This window comes from Cotesia typhae, unplaced genomic scaffold (assembly GCF_013202065.1).
Source record: "Cotesia typhae breed Kobodo isofemale line unplaced genomic scaffold, CoteBio_Ctyphae contig_26, whole genome shotgun sequence".
Taxonomy (NCBI): Eukaryota; Metazoa; Arthropoda; class Insecta; order Hymenoptera; family Braconidae; genus Cotesia; species Cotesia typhae.
Genome location: NW_027423732.1, coordinates 1,435,456 through 1,453,045, shown reverse-complemented (window position 1 = coordinate 1,453,045; position 17,590 = coordinate 1,435,456). Strand labels below are relative to the sequence as shown.

The 17,590-nt window shown below is 29.8% G+C and overlaps 3 protein-coding genes across 3 annotated transcripts; 2 read left to right on the top strand and 1 right to left on the bottom strand.

Moving 5' to 3' along the window:
- The first annotated feature begins 2,940 nt into the window (after positions 1-2,940).
- Positions 2,941-6,119, top strand: LOC141525214 (uncharacterized). The gene is made up of 6 exons (XM_074239604.1): positions 2,941-3,063; positions 3,396-3,575; positions 3,665-3,795; positions 4,991-5,313; positions 5,403-5,624; positions 5,846-6,119. Exons 1-6 carry the CDS (start codon positions 3,002-3,004, stop codon positions 5,990-5,992), a joined length of 1,065 nt encoding a protein of 354 aa, XP_074095705.1. The 5' UTR covers positions 2,941-3,001; the 3' UTR covers positions 5,993-6,119.
- A 601-nt stretch (positions 6,120-6,720) lies between these two features.
- Positions 6,721-7,605, bottom strand: LOC141525409 (V-type proton ATPase 16 kDa proteolipid subunit c-like). The gene is given in 3 exon segments (XM_074239906.1): positions 6,721-7,391; positions 7,455-7,495; positions 7,497-7,605. Coding segments are annotated over 3 exon segments (342 nt in total). The 5' UTR covers positions 7,590-7,605; the 3' UTR covers positions 6,721-7,183.
- A 6,640-nt stretch (positions 7,606-14,245) lies between these two features.
- LOC141525339 (pre-mRNA-splicing factor ATP-dependent RNA helicase PRP16-like) lies at positions 14,246-16,536 on the top strand. Its single transcript, XM_074239791.1, has 2 exons — positions 14,246-14,380; positions 15,386-16,536. Exon 2 carries the CDS (start codon positions 15,415-15,417, stop codon positions 16,279-16,281), a length of 867 nt encoding a protein of 288 aa, XP_074095892.1. The 5' UTR covers positions 14,246-14,380; positions 15,386-15,414; the 3' UTR covers positions 16,282-16,536.
- The last annotated feature ends 1,054 nt before the right edge of the window (positions 16,537-17,590 follow it).

Genomic DNA, 17,590 nt, shown 5'->3' with positions numbered 1-17,590 from the left:
TGTTTTATTATATATTTATAAATGATACTTGTTTTCATGATAAGCTCTGTTATTTTGTTAATTAACTCTTTTCCAGGCTTATGTAAAGGTGTTAAATGTAACACCTTTATAGGAGCATACCTTGTATGTATATACTTTTGTATCCTGGTAAATAAATACCTAAATTAAATAAATATAATTTTTACTATTTTTAAAATTGAATAATATTTACTAGATTGTCAGTCATATTAATTAATACTGACTAATTTCAATGGATTTATATACATTTTTGTTACACTCGTTCCAAAAGATAAACTTTTGAGTGCTGCATGGCGTTCGTAAAGGGACTCTTTTCTAGAGACTCAACCATACCGTCTTTTTTTCACGGCCTGGGCCGTGAAGTTTTACCCCCTCCTTTTTTTTATAAACTTTTCGAGCACACCCAGACGAAATTGAGAGAGATTGTAAAAAAAAAGTCACATTCTAGTGAAAAAGTGAGGATAATATAAAATAAATACCAAAATTACCCTCAGGTGTTGGACTTTTAAAATCAAACTTTTATCACTTCACTTTCATTATAAATTCATTTTGAATTTAAATGGGTCTTCCTATTAAGGGGTTATATCCACTTGTAAGTTTGAAAAAATGTTTTTTTTTGTTAATTTTTTCTGGAGAGGCTTTTTATTGAATATATACATAAAATATATGAACACTTAGCGAATTTAACGTATTCTAAGAATTTATATTTTATTAATAAAAATATTGGGTTCCGTCGTTCCTGTAGAAGATCTCCTGAAGGTCCTCCACAAAAAGGTGTCTAGCGGTGAGGAAGATATCTCTCATCCAAATTATTTAAAATAAAAAAAACCAAAAGGATTACTTTTAGGATAGATAAATAGAGGTAATGATCGAAGAAATAGTCAAAATTTTGATTTTAGACAAAATGGCGGCTTCCCAACAAAAAAAATCTTTTCTTGCACGAAAATTTACACTTTAAAGTGACTTAAAAAATCGAAATTTTTATCAGAAACTTTATTTCTTCGATCATTACCTGACAAAAGTATCTAAGTAGATTCTGTGAAAATTTCAAGTCAATCGGTCAAGCCGTTTCGGAGAAATATTCCTCACCGACTTTGAAAACATCGTTTCGGGAAAAACGCATTTAAAGTTTTGGCTATTATTTAAAGTTACGGTTCCGCCTACTTTCAAACGCTCGGAGACGTCTTTAAAAATTCGCTTATTACTCCGAAACTATTTACCGGATTACTTTGAAATTTACAGACAATATTCTCGATTATATACATTCAAAATATGCAAAAAAATATTCGATTTTTTCAAAATTACAAGTGAATATAACCCCTTAATGCATTTTATTATTAGAACTATTTTTATTTTAAGTCACTACTGAGAAAAGTGTGACGATTTTTTTTTACGATATTAAAATATGTTTTATTATCGCAACACATTTAATATGTAATAATCAATGATAAATGACGACATAAGAGGGTGTGAAGCTAAAAGTTGATATTGAAAGTTCATATTGTAAACAATATTGTTTTTACTTTTATATCACAAATAATCTGCTAACGTATATGTAATAATATTTCTTAATACAATATATTTATTGTATTACCGGCAAATCACAACTTTTATAAGGATTCAAAATTTCTGTATTTTTTCCAATATTATTATTTTTTAAGCCGTCTTAATTGTTATTAAATTAACCACTGCCTAACCGGTAGTACTAATCACTTAATGGCCCACGTGTTAAAAACGTGTTTTTGTTAAAAAATAAACTAAGTTGTTCTAGTTCATTCACCTGACCAAAAAAGGGCATTCACGTGAACATAATAATAGTAGCCTCGAAAAAACATGCACGAAAATACTTTACCATACAAATATATACAATACAATCATGTTCTATTATTAAACTGTTTTGATAATAGATTAAAAAATTATCTTCATTCTTTAATGACTCTGACACACATGAATCACTGTCTTGTAGCGTGATTACGAATGATAAACAAGAAGAAACCGATCTTATATACCAGCCTAGAAGAGTCTTTATTCAGTTAGTCTTTGAAGACGTGAACAGTTTTTTAAGTTGTAAATTGTTAAATTTTTTCAAAGTGATTGAATTATTTTTTAAAAATGGATGGCAATGTTTATATTTATATTCTTCTAGTATTTTCGATTGGTAAATTGAGTGAGTATTTTTTACTTTATTCATTCAAAATAATTTATCGTTTACAAAATGTGTTAATGTATAAATCTGTAATTTTTAATGTTTATTCCTTTATAATTAATAATTTTTTATTAAATACAATAAATATTCAGTTGAAATTTTTTTGTTACATTCAACATCAAAATTTGTGTTGAGATGAATTTTTTTTACACAAATTTAGGATTTATTAAAATAACAACTTTGTGTTAAAAGTATTATTAAGTATCGAATAAAATTTATTTTGTATCAAAAAACGTATCAATTGAACAATACAAATAATTGTGTTGAATTACCACACCAAAATGTTAAATATTCTACACAACATTTTTTACACTTTCAACAGTGACTTTCAAAAACGAAAATTTCCGAGGGAGGGATTAAAAAAGGGCCGAAGCGGATTAAGTCATAAATTTAAACTGAATAAGTCCGCATCTCATTACCGTTCAAGTTTTACAATTAGTAAAAATATGTTTTACAAAAGTTGACAAACTATGTGTTAAGAAAAAATGTTTAGTTAAGGGGTTATATCCACTTGTTATTTTGAAAAAATCGAAATTTTTAAGCGATTGCATAGCTTTTATTGCAGGCTTTGAGCGCGGCGACCGAACCAAGAAATTCCGTAACGAAAAAAACCTAACAATCGTCTAACGTCGTTTCAGTTCGGTAGACTTCGGCACGGTGTTTGTGTGCGTGCGACTATACGTATGCGTATAGAGTCTACACTGTATAGGTATCTATCATCTATGTACAACAGTGAATAGCTGTACGCGTAAAATTTGTGTACAAATTGTTTTGAATATGAATAAACAAAGTGCATTTATTAATGAAGAAAGTGATGAAAAAATAGTGAAAGAAAATGAGTGAGTACTCTATATACATAAATTTTATTATAATCACAAATGCAGTATTTTTTGAATTTATATATAATACTGCTATAAAAATAACCTAAAAATATTTGATATTAAAATGAGCGATCTTAATTTAGTACCTTTGTTTTTTGTGTATAGGTAATACACATTAATGCCGCGCAGAGAAAGTATATATGATATTTTATATCTATATAAATGTTCATCGCGCGAAATCCGATGATCAAACTCTTAAAAATATCGTTTTTTTTGTTCAAATTTTTTGAATGAATAATTGTTTTGGAGTGTAATTACACTATTTATACCTAGCTATTTTCGTTTTATAGAGAAGAAATACTTAAAGAGCTGAAAAGAAAAAGAAATTGTGAACGTCAAAGGGCATATTATCAGCGTCAGAAAGATTTGAAGAAAAATGAAAAAAAAATTAAAAAACCAGTACCAAAATCAAATGCTGAACGTCAAAGGAAATTTCGTCAACGTAATGCAGAAAAATCTTACGTGGATATGTAATTTGATTTAATAATAATATTTAAAAACAAATTGTAATATATGCCTTAATATTATTCAACTTTACGATTTCCTCATTTTTTCACAGGAAAACACAAAAATTGGACAGTAATGAAGAGAATGTCGTGCAATGTAGGGCTGTTGAAAATATAGAAAATGTAACGCTACAAGAAAATCAATTTCACAGCCAACAACTTCAAATTTATGAATATAAATTTTGTAAGATAATAAAAATATTTTGAACAATATTAACTTCTCATTTATTCAATAAAAGAAAAAAATTTGTTTTCTTATCGGTCACCACGCTCAAAAAGTGTAACTTAAATTAATATCAAAGAAAAAAAAATAACTTGATACTGCATGAATAAAATAAACAAATAATTATAATTGCATAAGTTGATAAAAAAAGCTATGCAATAGCTTTACCGTGGCAGTCCCCGAGTGCCACACGTGTTTTTTTTTGTTTGCATATTTTGAATGTACATATATTCGAGAATATTGTCTGTAAATTTCAAAGTAATCCGGTAAATAGTTTCGGAGTAATGAGCGTATTTGTAAAGACGTCTCCGAGCGTTTGAAAGTAGGCGGAACCGTAACTTTAAATAATAGCCAAAACTTTAAATGCGTTTTTCCCGAAACGATGTTTTCAAAGTCGGTGAGGAATATTTCTCCGAAACGGCTTGACCGATTGACTTGAAATTTTCACAGAATCTACTTAGATACTTTTGTCAGGTAATGATCGAAGAAATAAAGTTTCTGATAAAAATTTCGATTTTTTAAGTCACTTTAAAGTGTAAATTTTCGTGCAAAAAAAGATTTTTTTTGTTGGGAAGCCGCCATTTTGTCTAAAATCAAAATTTTGACTATTTCTTCGATCATTACCTGTATTTATCTATCCTAAAAGTAATCCTTTTGGTTTTTTTTATTTTAAATAATTTGGATGAGAGATATCTTCCTCACCGCTAGACACCTTTTTGTGGAGGACCTTCAGGAGATCTTCTACAGGAACGACGAAACCCAATATTTTTATTAATAAAATATAAATTCTTAGAATACGTTAAATTCGCTAAATGTTTATATATTTTATGTATATATTCAATAAAAAGCCTCTCCAGAAAAAATTAACAAAAAAAAAAACATTTTTTCAAACTTACAAGTGGATATAACCCCTTAAAATACTTTTAGTCATGAGGATATTATAAACTCAGTTTACAAATACAATTTTCTAAAATAAAATACAAAACTTAAAATTTTACAATTTTAAATATAAATTATTTGGACTATTCTGTTATTTAGAACATTACAAAATACTTTGCAGCATATTTTAAACCAATTTCAGATATTCCTTATCAAATTTACCTAATCTTAATTTCGATGCAATGAGTTTCTAATAAATGTTTTATTTCTTCTTTAGCTTCAAGCATAAACATTGAAAAAAATCAGAGAAATGACAACGAAGACGTAAAGTATCTTGCGTTTGTAACAAACGGTGATTTATATTCTTGTCCATGTGTAATAATAAGCGAAAGACATTTACTGGCAAGTGGATCATGCATTCGCAGACATGAGCGTGGATTAGAAATAATCGCAGGTGTCGTTCCGCATACCTATGATGCAAATGACATCGATAATGACGATGAGAGAGCTGTGAGGAAAATATCCAAAATAAAGTATCATGATCAATATGTCAACCAAGTTCGAAGCATGCGGATACATAATAGTTTTGTAGTATTAACTGTTAGTATAAAAAGTTTCTCTTTCATTTTGATATTTTTTTAACTCTTGCATTTCTTCTTCAAAGTTTAATTCATAAATTCGATTTTTAGTTAGTAGACAGCCTGCCAATAGGGGACAACATAAAAATAGCAAAGTTACCGACTAAAGACGTTGAAATAAATGACGAAGCTACGATACATGGTTGGTACCAAACTTGCACAATCAGATCACCGCCTAGATTTATCAATGCGCCGCTAACTATAGTTGATAGCAGTAATTGTTCGCGAATTGACAAGGATGAATTTTGTGCCAGCAGCGAAATGACGGAAAAGGTATTCTTCACTTATTATTTTTTCATGACTTTTAGTTGCGATTTCATTGATCTATATAATTAAGAGAATAAAGAAAATTTTATCTCCCGCGTATTTAGTATAATTGAAATCGTGTACTTAAATTTGTGCCTTCAATATTTTAAATGCCTTTCAGTAAGCAGTTTCGAAATTATTCAAATTATTCCAAGAGCTGAATAAACATAAATAATTTTTTTGTTTAGATAATCCATTCATCGCCAGTGATTGTCAACAGAACAATAATCGGATACACGACCTTTGGATGCCCGTCATTAAACAATGACCATACGGTGACAAGTGTTTATTATTACTTGTCGTTTATTAAAAATGCCATGAAGCCATTCATTTGAAAAAAAAAAATATTATTTTAGTTTTAAGAATAATTGAAAAATGATCTGAATTGTTATATAAATACTTGACTGTGAAATTTGTATCATACCAAACTGTATTTTTATGAGATTAAAAATAATTTTTTAATTTTTTTGACGAATTTTTAAGATGAATAACATTGTAGGGACAGAAAAAAAAATTTCTATGTAATCTAAACTTTTTGTTTCGCGATCAAATTAGCTTATAATTATTTAGGAGGTTCTTTGAATACGTATTATTAAATACTGGAGTTTTTTTTTTTTTTTTTTTTTTTTTTTTAATGAACTTATTAATATGTTTGTCATCGCTCCATCAGATGACGATTGACTTTTTAATATTTCACATCTAAGTACTGTGTTATGTTTGCTCAACAACTCATGACCATCAAAAAGGTTTTACGGTAAAATTTAAAACACCGTAATTTAATGGTGGCTCTTTAAATATGTATAACTGAAAGATTAAGTTATTTCGAATGAACCTTTCTTTTATGTTTACCATCAGATAACGGTTAACTTTTTAATCTTTCACACTTAGCTATTGTGCTATGTTTGCACAGCAATTCATCATCATTAAAAAAGGTTTGACCATTCGTAATATAACAGTGGCGCTCCGAGTATATACCTAAAAGATTAAGTCCCTCCTAATGATTCTCTCTCTTATGTTTGCCATCAGATAACATTCGACTATTTAATCTTTTACACCTGGGTATTGTGTCTTGTTTACACTGCAATTTATCATCATTAAAAAAGGTATGACCGTTCGTAATATAATAGTGGCGCTTCGAGTACCTATACCTAAGAGATTAAGTTCTTTTTAATGATTTTCTCTTTTATGTTTGTCATCAGATAACTTTCGACTGTTTAATCTTTTACACCTAACTATTGTGCTATGTTTGCACCTTTCTTTTTTATTTACCATCAGATAACTTAGGTAGTGATTTCTTCGGCCGCAAGCGAAGTTACGCCCCTTCCCTGCCTCTTCAGACCTTTTTACACTTTCGATACTCTACAAATTTGAATCCGGAACTGTGACGAAATTGTCAGCGCGTTTATACGGGATTTGCAGTAAGAATTGAAATACTTATCGTTTTTTGGAATCACATTCATTTAATTATTTTTTTTTTAATATTAGTTGAGAATATTTGATATTGAATTTCTTACAATTTATTATGTTTATTTTTTGGTCACTAAGAAAATACCAACAATCAATCCGTAGAGACCAAGAACTTCCGCGAAAATTAAAATTAGAATCATGCCGACGAATAGACGAGGTTGTTGAGCGACACCTCTGACGCCGGCATCTCCAACAATACCGATAGCAAATCCAGCCGCTAATCCGCAAAATCCAACGGCTAATCCACCAGATAATTGCATAAATGCCCTGAAAATTGAATGAAGAAATGATTTGAATTGAGAATATTTCCATTAATAATTAAAAACTTACTGGTAAAGTGTATAGCCAGCAGAAGGTTTCTCAATTTTTGTGGGTTATTAAAATTGCAATAACCAATCCGTAGATCGCCAGTACTCCAGCCATAACAACGGGAAGGATCGATTTCATGATCAATTCCCGTCTCATCCGGTCTCATGTTATCATTCAAAATAAATAAAACAATATTGATAATTACTATGATAAAAAAAAAGAGTTCTGCATTGATTGAAATTTGTTATTTTTTTGTCTCGGTAATAAATTTTGAAAAATTGAGATTTTTTTATTTTTAGGCATGTAAATTTTTTTTTCGGCTGGTGACAAATTGTTTAATAATATTTCAATTTTTTAATTAATTGATAAAGTTTGAATTGTAGTCATTCTATATACTTATACTTTATAATCCTCAACTTTGTTTATAGTGATATAATAGTTTATTTATTTATTATTTACTATTAATTGTTATAAAATTATATGGGGTCAATTGAACCAGCAGTTCCGGGGACGATTGAACCATACGGAGAAGCATGGGACATGCGCGCGCATCTTGACTCTACGTGAAAAAACTCAGAGAAATAACCTAACAATTTGATGAACTGAATTTATAATGAAAATCATTTTTAATTTATTTAATATAATATCTGTGCATTAAATCGGTGCAACTGCAATATTAGCAAGTAACAATTAATATATTATTTATTAAAAGTTCGGGTTTGAGTTTTAAATATTATTGGTTCAATTGACCCCAAGCAGTGGTTCAATTACCCCCGAGCGGGGGTCAATTGAACCATTCGACGCGTTTGGATAAATTAATAATTTTTTAAAATTCACGTTGTCTATTGACTAATTTATGTATTGATAATGATAGTAGATATAATAAACTACCATTCCAAGAAAAAATAAATTATTGTTTAGTTTTTATTCGAATAGTAAAAAATTACTAAACTTTTTTGGTTCAATTGACCCCCTTCTCCTCTACTAAACATTTGTTATTTCCAAAAAAGTCATTTGAGAAAAATTTAATAAGCCAATTTATTACTCCTAAATAAATCCTTCTATCAGTGCAGGACCAGAATTTCAAATCTTTATTTTTTTAATTTTACATTTTACAGTTTACGATGTTAATTCATAAAAATGCGTGTTTATACTAACTGGGTATAATATAAAACTGCTTACAGCTGAGAATCACTGCAGATGCTGCACCCAATCCTCCAAAGAATGGTCCATATATCGGACATTCTTCTGCTGAACATTCTGGCATTTTTTGTTATTCACTAGATAATCCACCAAAATCTTTATTGAAAATACTTTAAACCTCCGAATAACGATCTTTAAAAGTCTAAGTTAGTTTATAAACTGACTTGGAACAGTACGTAATGGTAGTTTTCCAATTATAGCACTAAAGCGCATTATGCGGCATAATGTTCAACGTTAAATGTTCCAACTACAGCAACGCTTCGCACAATCGAGCACTTTTAAAAGTACTATTCTCGTGTGATACTCGCAATCAATACCAATTTAGTGATAGAAAATTAACAAGCGTTTTTTATTCAAGTTGGCATTGTTCGAAATTTTGTTTATACATTATCGTTCAAAAATTTGTAAGGCTTTATTTTAACATGCCAAAACAAATATTTTACATTAAGATCTATGATTAAAATTTTGTGATACTTGAAAGTTTATGATAAATGGCAAAACAAATAAAATAACATATTTCAAAGTTTTTTTAATTTTTTATTTAAGTATTCTATTAAGTACTGTCATAACTACGTAATTGAGAGATTTCTTTAATTTGGTTATAAACAGTGAATTATTTATCTAATAAATGACAATTCTTTATCGTTTCAATTAATTTTGACAATTTCATTTTTACAATTCAATTGACAAGTCGTATCGGAAAGTGTCGATATATTTTATTTTGAACTTAGATAACTCTATGAATATTTATTTTTCAACCCTGAGCTTAGCACACTCTGCTGAAGCATTTGAAAACTAATTCACGTTCCAATTAAGCTTCAGCATAATTAAGTATTGTGCGCCACTGAGTCGCATTATGCTCTGTAATTGGAAAACTACCAATGATTACGTCAAGACAATTAGTTAATTACTCAAGATACCTCAAGTTGTTACTAGATTACACATAGCTTCAAATTGATAAGGTAGCACAAGGCTTTATTTATAAAAATCACGCCCACTATAATTTAAGAATTCTTTTATAAGAGACTACTTATCAATCAAAATAATAGTTGAGAAAAGTATTTTGTGAAAAACAAAGTAGAAAGTTGTCTTAATAAAGTAAAAAGTACTAGAAATTTTCAAAACAATTTTTTTTTTGAATTATTAAACGGTTAAAATATTATTTTTATAAGTGATTTCTCTGAAATCCCCTCATCCATTAAGATAATATTGCTGACGAAATATTTAAAAGATAACGACTTTATCGGAATATACCCATTATAAATTTGATAATCAGGTTTATTGTTGTAATAAATATACACTGGATGGAACTTTGAATCAAAATATACGACATAAATTAAAGGTTTTTAATATTTAAAACGGAAATTGAAAATATAGATTGACAATACACCTATCCATTTTAATTCGATTTAATGCAATTTTTTTAAATTTTAAACCCACATTGTTTGATTAATTCCAATGAAATCTAATCTAACTCACTGGTATTGGTTAACTAGAAATCAGTGTTGCCAATGCCCGGGTAATCCCCATTTTTCGGGTAATTCGATGTCGAATGGGTAAGTAGACGGGTAATTAGATTTGGGTGGGTAAAATCAGGTAATCTGCTTAATCAAGATGGAATATTGTAAAAATATTGTATTGCAAGAGTTAGACAATGAATGGAAGCGATACGAGTTGTTGGATTTGACTGATTTCAATATTGATATAAATTTAGACTCAGAAGATTATTGGAGAGAAATCTTTAATATAAAAAAAGCTAATGGTGAACTATTGTTTAAGAATCTAAACAAGATATAAGAAAGTTATATACTTTCTACTAGTTTTACCATTTTCAAATGTAACTGTTGAGAGAATTTTCAGTGATATTAAAAATGTAAAAACTGATCATAGAAATAACTTATCAACTGATACATTAAAGTCTATTTAAATTACTAAAAACTTTTTATCCAAAGACAGTGATATTATTAACTTTGAACCAAATGAAGAAATGTTAAATACTAACATTTGGGATAAGAAAGACGTTTAGATATTAGAATATTTATGTATGTTACGTTATGACTTTTATAAAAATTTTAAATTTTAAATTTAGAATAATTTTGCTACAAACATTATAAAATTTTCATATAAAATAAAGAATTTTATTTAATAATTAATAATTTTATTCATTTTATATTGTCAATACTGTAAGAGTATAAGATTATAAATAAATTTTTATAATTATTTTCATATAAATAGAGTTGGTAACAGTGTTGGGTAAAAACGGATAATCAGACTTGGAGGAAAAGGTAATCGAGATTTTACCCATCGGCAACACTGCTAGAAATTCGTCTTATGAAGTTTTAATATAAAAAATGCGATTTTAATACCCTAAATTAAATTAATTTTCCGAAAATTTTTCGAAATAAAACTTTTTAACCGGACAGTACGTTCTATTGCTCCTCAAAAATAACTATAAAAAAATTTATCAAATTTATGATGTGGAATTTTTGAAACTATTTATAAGAAATCTGACCCGATAACTCACTTATTTTTATGTATCACAGTTATTATTAATATAAACTTCAAGAAAGATTGACCATTATTCTTTAAATTATTTTTCAAAATAATAAATATCAACCTTAAGTTAAAAAAATCATTTAGTAAAATTTTAAAAATGGTCAAAATATTCATCTACTTTTTAATATTAAATACTGTATTGAATCTAAATGTTATTAAAGTTAAATCGTGTGGAAGTTCATCAAAACCAAACTGTTCAAAGCACATTTACAAAAATTTAAAACCCCGGAAAAATGTTATATCGCAACTTCCCAACTCACGGAAAATCGGACACTTAGCTCTAGTTGCAACTCATCAATCAATGTCTCATTACTTAGGTAAAAATATGGATATTCGAACTCAGGACTTGAGTATCGCTGATCAATTGACTTATGGTGTGCGCGTGCTAGAAATTACTGTACGCCTGGTAAACAGCAGATTAGAAATTTACTCCAGTGGAACAGCAATCAACAAAACGTTATTCGACGCACTTTACCAAATCGAACAATTCTTATATTTTCATCCACGTGAATTTGTGATACTCATAATTAATTATGATAATTATTATTTTTTTGAGTTTTTAGATCGTATTATAACCAAATTAGATCTGTGCATGACAATAGACGAATACACTCATGCGATTGCTGGGTGGCGATTTATCAAAAATTGGGACTTGCACCAGACAATTAACAAATACCGAGGAAAAATATTGCTTGCGACCAACGATTTTTTATTTGAGGGTTGTATACACTCGATAAGATCTGAGTGCCTGAGTTCAAAAGATGTTGCTCTTAGTGATGTATATGCTTTTGCGGATACAATAACTCAAAAATGGAATCAATACTTTAAACTTAATCTAAATTGTTATTTTTTTCCAAATTTCTGCCATTTTTATGAAATAAGTGTTGATGACGTCGACCAAAATGCTTTTATAAATAAAAGTTATAATAGGCGTGATGTTACTGAATTTGGGTACTATGATAATGTCGAAAATAGATGTGACTTGCCACTTAATTATATATTTATTAGTAATGACATCCCTGATTGCATCCTTAAATTAAATATTTTCAATTTTGACTTCGTAAAAGCGGAAATTGTTGATCACGTTGACAAAATGAATTCTGATGTTCGTCACTCTCATTACGATTAATGTAATTATTTACTTAATTTTGTACAGAAAATAACTTGAAAGAAAATAAGCATGAAAATATATGCAAACTCTAAACTCAGGCGCGCGCTTGCGCGCGCAAATTTGAATTCTAGTTTGAATTTATTTCAAGTTATTGTTCTCGTAGTTGTAAATTACCACAAATTTGTACTTTAAAATCAAAGCAATGTTGTAATAAAAAATTAATTTATTAAAAATTTCCACTAATTTCATTTCCTAGCTGAAAAAATCAAAATTTTCCTCATAATAACTTTCTTGTTGAAAAAAAGTTTTTTTGATTTTGAAAAAAAAATCATTTTTAGATATAGTCAACTTGCAAATTTTAATTCAAAATTGTTTTTTCCCTCGGAGAAAAATTTTGATTTCTTCTCCCTATGAAATAATATTGTTTAAGATTTTGAACAAATTAATATCTTATCACAAAAATCCCCATTTAAAAAAAAATTCATTCTCTCAGCGCTTTATTACCAACTGTCGATAATTTCAAACAATTCTACTTCCTTTTATCGACTACAGATGTCCGAATCACAACTTTAAACCGCTCCATTTCACAATTGTTGAAGTACTCTTTCCGTTCTCTGGACGCTCTTAAAAATTGTAAATAAATATCCTTCAGAAAATATAAATCAAGTTTTTTTTCAACCAACTGTATCCCAATAATTAAAAACGGTTTGGAAATTAATATAAAAATGTCATATCTCTTTGTCTCTAACTTTGATTAATTTTAGATCATTGCAGGACTCATGGCTGCGGACCCAAATTTTTCAGTTCAAGAAATAGACGTTACCATAGCAGAAAATCCATCGCATCGTCCTTCTCGCGAATCAGATGCGCAAAATAATCTGAAAATTGTGTGCATAAATGACAACAATCAGAACTTGTCCCAAGATTTGGAAGCGCTTCTGAGCCCTCTTTTAAGCAGGTTAGTCGTTCTGGCAACGAAAACAGGGTGCAGCGCTGAAGCTCTGATCATCGTGTCTATGCAGACAATTTTGACGAAGCTATATCCAGAACCTGAGCTTGATAACAAACTGGACATGGCGCTATCTAAGTTCCGAGTGGTTGAATCAGATCATCTGACTCTGCTGTCCATGTATAAATCTTGGGAATCGCATAAATTTTCAAGCAGTTGGTGCGCTAAAAATTGCATTCAATACGCAGACATGGTAAAAGTGCTGGAATTCCAAAGCCAGTTAACAGCAATACTATGGCGGCATAAAATCCTCTTAGTCAGTTGTGGAATTCACTGGCTTGTAGTGCTGAAGTGCATCTCGGTAACGTACTTTCGTCAATCGGCCCGACTTGTTAATCCTGATGAAGGAAGATATGATAGTTGTCAAGCTGGAGTATCTTGGTACATTTACCGAAATTCCGCAGTCATGAGTTTGGGCTTTCTTCCTTCTGTTGTCGTTTATGATCATCTTGTTTCAACAAAAGATCGAATTTACATGCGAGTCATCACGATCATTGATGCTGACTGGGTTCCTAATTTGGTCACTCCGCTTTTTCATGCCTTGAAAAGTCGTGCAGATGTCAAGCGGATTGCTGACACTGGAGCTTTGAAAGAAGAAAAGAAGAAAATGAAAAAGGTGTTGGTTATACTTAAACGTGCATAAATTTTCAAGAAAAAATTTAGAAAATACTTTCCCTGTTTAATATTATAAAACCAACGAGTTATACGTTTGTTATAACTCACTTATAATTAAAGAATTGATATAATTTTATATTTTACTTATAAATATATTATTTTTTATTAATCATTTGAGTATATTGAAAAATATTTGTTATGAAACTTGAAATAAATAATTTTGAAAATATTTGAAATTTTCGCGCCGTTTTTCCGTACTATTTTTAAATTTAACGTGGTAGATAGCGTCACATATACTTTGCCAATTTTGGCTCGGTCGGAAAAATCATTTAGCTAATTCGCTTACAAGCATCAAGACCGATTGTATAATCTTGCGAGTTTCCACAGAAGATATATTTAAAGAAAAAAAAGAATTAGTTTTCAGACCTTCGACGCTAAAACAAATTAATAAAAGTAAGTAAATTTTATTTTAAAAAGTTCTTCACATTGAATCATTTTTTTGTAAATAGGTATTTAAGAATGTTAATCAAGTGCGATTATTGAAATCAACAATTAATACAAAATGAAAGTCAAATTGTTAACATTAATTGAAGGATCAATACAAACAAAAGCTAGAAATATATTTTAAGGTTAATGATTATATATTTTAAGGTTATGCTTACTAAACATCTTTGCTGGTTCTCTCCTTATGATGGTAATCGATTACTGAGGATGTTTGGTTGTTCAGTTGTATTATAGATATCGCAAGCGGACGTTTCTAAAACTCGTTTAAGGCGCCAAAATTTAAATATCAACAGTGTTACAGGATTATTCAAAATATTTCTATTCACAGCTTTACAACTAATAGTAACATATACTAGAATTCAAATTTGCGCGCGGCTGAATTTAGGAATTGCATATATTTTCATGCATATGATATATTTGACCAATCACGTTACGAATAGTTTGCTTACATGATATATTTTCATATTTTTTATCTAAATTATAAGAGTGGATAAAAAAATAACACTCGGGTCGTTAAGATAGGTATAGTTTCTTCAAATATCTTATATATATTAATGTAAAGCCCTATTAATATTATAACTGAATTAAAGGGCGAAAAATTCTGAAGCTGAATGAATAAAATTGAACCCTCTGCAGTTTATCATATTTGCGTAAAAAATTAATGAAATAAAAAAAAAATTATTTGTTTACGTTTTCATCCACTGCAATTTAAAATGTTCTCAACGTTGAGTAAAATTGAAAAATAGGGTAGCATAAAAAGCGGGAAATTCAAATCTTTCACGGTTTTCAAGAGCAACGTTGCCAGATCACTAGATCTAACAAAATGTAATTATATGTATGAAGATCAGTGTGCCGAGGCTTTTAAATTTTTGCCCATAGTAAATGCTCTGACTATAATATACCCCGCTGGAACTACGTTAAAAACAATTTTATACGTTTTTCGTTTTTTTGCAGAATAACAAGCATCCTTAAAAAAATAAACGATGGAAGAGCATGAAGGATCATCTTCAGAGTCTACTGAGCGTATCACAATAATTGAAAAGTCATTTGTAATATCTTCTAACAATAATTACCTCCCCCAAAAGACGTTGACCAAACCGTTTCCGAAGGGACCATTTTGCATAAGATTAAACAATACGATTACTGATGATCTTGATTGCAAGCTACGAAAGGTAGACGAAAAAATGGAAGAACTTTCTCTGATACCAGTTTTTAGACGTATGATCTGCTTGGCCATAAAATTCGATTGCGTTGCTGAAGTACTGAGTATAGTATCAATGGAAACAGAGTTAACAATATTGTATCGCATGGCTCATCGTGGAAAAGAACTAGACACAGTGTTGACTCAATTTCGCGTGGTAGAATCAGATCACCTATCCTTGCTGAACTGCTATAAAGCATGGGAAGCTTCTACCTTCAATAAGATCTGGTGCAAACGTAACGGCCTCGATTTTACGATCATGCAACAAGTTCTTATTTTTCGTCAGCAGCTCGAGCAAGCTTTGATTGAACAAGACGTCAAAATTTCAAGCTGTGGGATTAAATGGCTCAGCTTGTTGAAATGTATTTCTCAGACTTATATCAACAAATTAGCTAAGATCGTTAACAAAATCAGTGGTGAATATGCTAGCTGCCAAGCTGGTAACTCGAGATTTATCCATCCATCTTCAGCGGTCAATTATTTGGGATTCAAACCTGCTTATCTAGTTTATCATCAACTTGTTGCTACAGAAAGAGCTCTATTTATGCGAGGTGTCACAATAATTGACGCCGAATGGTGCCCTAATCCAGAAAACATTTTTTCTAAGTCTAAAATTTCAGCTAATATTAATAACGTATCAGTTATGTGACAAACTTTAGGTATTTAGTTAATTGTGAATTATCAATGAACTTATGAACTTTTATAAATTTCAAGGCTTGTAATCCCTTATTAAAAAAATAGATTCAAAACTATTCAACCCATGCAAAATGTATATCTATATATTTGTCAAGTTGAATCGTTTTTAATCGCTTTGAGTCATTTCGAATCGTTTCAAATCATTTTTTCTAATCAAGAATAATTAAAAATTAATTAAATTCATGTATATACTTTCAGTAAAATAATCAATCAGTTTGTGGTAATAAATAGAATATTTGTTATTGTTAATCTGTTACTGGAGCTTCTTTTTTCGCTTCTAGTACCAAGACTAACGACCAGTTTTTCAATCCAGGATAAAATAGATATTTACGTCATAAGGCCGTGAAGTGGCGGTTTTCTGACAGCGACAATATTTCGATATGAGCTTAAGGTTTGTGGCGGGAAGGTTCGAAACGGGCGTAATTTTAACGGAAATTTACGCTCGTTTTCGAACATTCGCGTCACAATCATTAAAGCGAATATCGAAAAAAAGTCGTTGTCAAAATCACCACTTAACGGCCGAATGACATACAATATTTTTTGTTATTATCGCTCCACAAGTTTAACTTTTGAGGGATAGGAGGCAAACAATGACATATTTAAATTTTATCAAGTTTCACAAGAGCAAAAAAACTTAATTTTATATTAATTATCTTTTTATTAATATTTATTTATGGCGTGGTTGTTATTTTATTAACATTAGGTCCGCTTCATAATAAACTGCCAGCAGAGAAATATACTTAGCGCCACTCAATAGTAACTATTTAAAATTTATTCACAATCATTGGTCGGTATATTAGAATGTGACTTTTTTTTTTTACACTCTCTCAATTTCGTCTGGACCCTGATAGCCACCTTACCTATAACTTACTGTCAATCTACGTCCGCAATTTGAAGCAAACTTGACGGAAAGAGTTGGCAAAGCGAGCGATTACCTATTAGTTACCTATAACTTACTCTGCAAATAGACGTCAAAACTTGCTCTACAAGTATTTCCTTCAAATTGTAGTAAGGTTGAAAGGAAATTTAACTACAAATTTGATTATTAACTTGTATTCAAGTTGCGGCCGTAGATTTCCGTCAATTTGCTTACAACTGTTGTTGAGAGAAGAATTACCGCCAACTTGATGTATAAATTAACCGTAACTGCTGGAAGTCAACACTTACTGAGAAAGCGCTGGCTATCAGGGGATGTACTCGAAAAGTTTGTAAAAAAAGGAGGGGGTAAAACTTTACGGCCTAGGCCGTAAAAAAAAGACGGT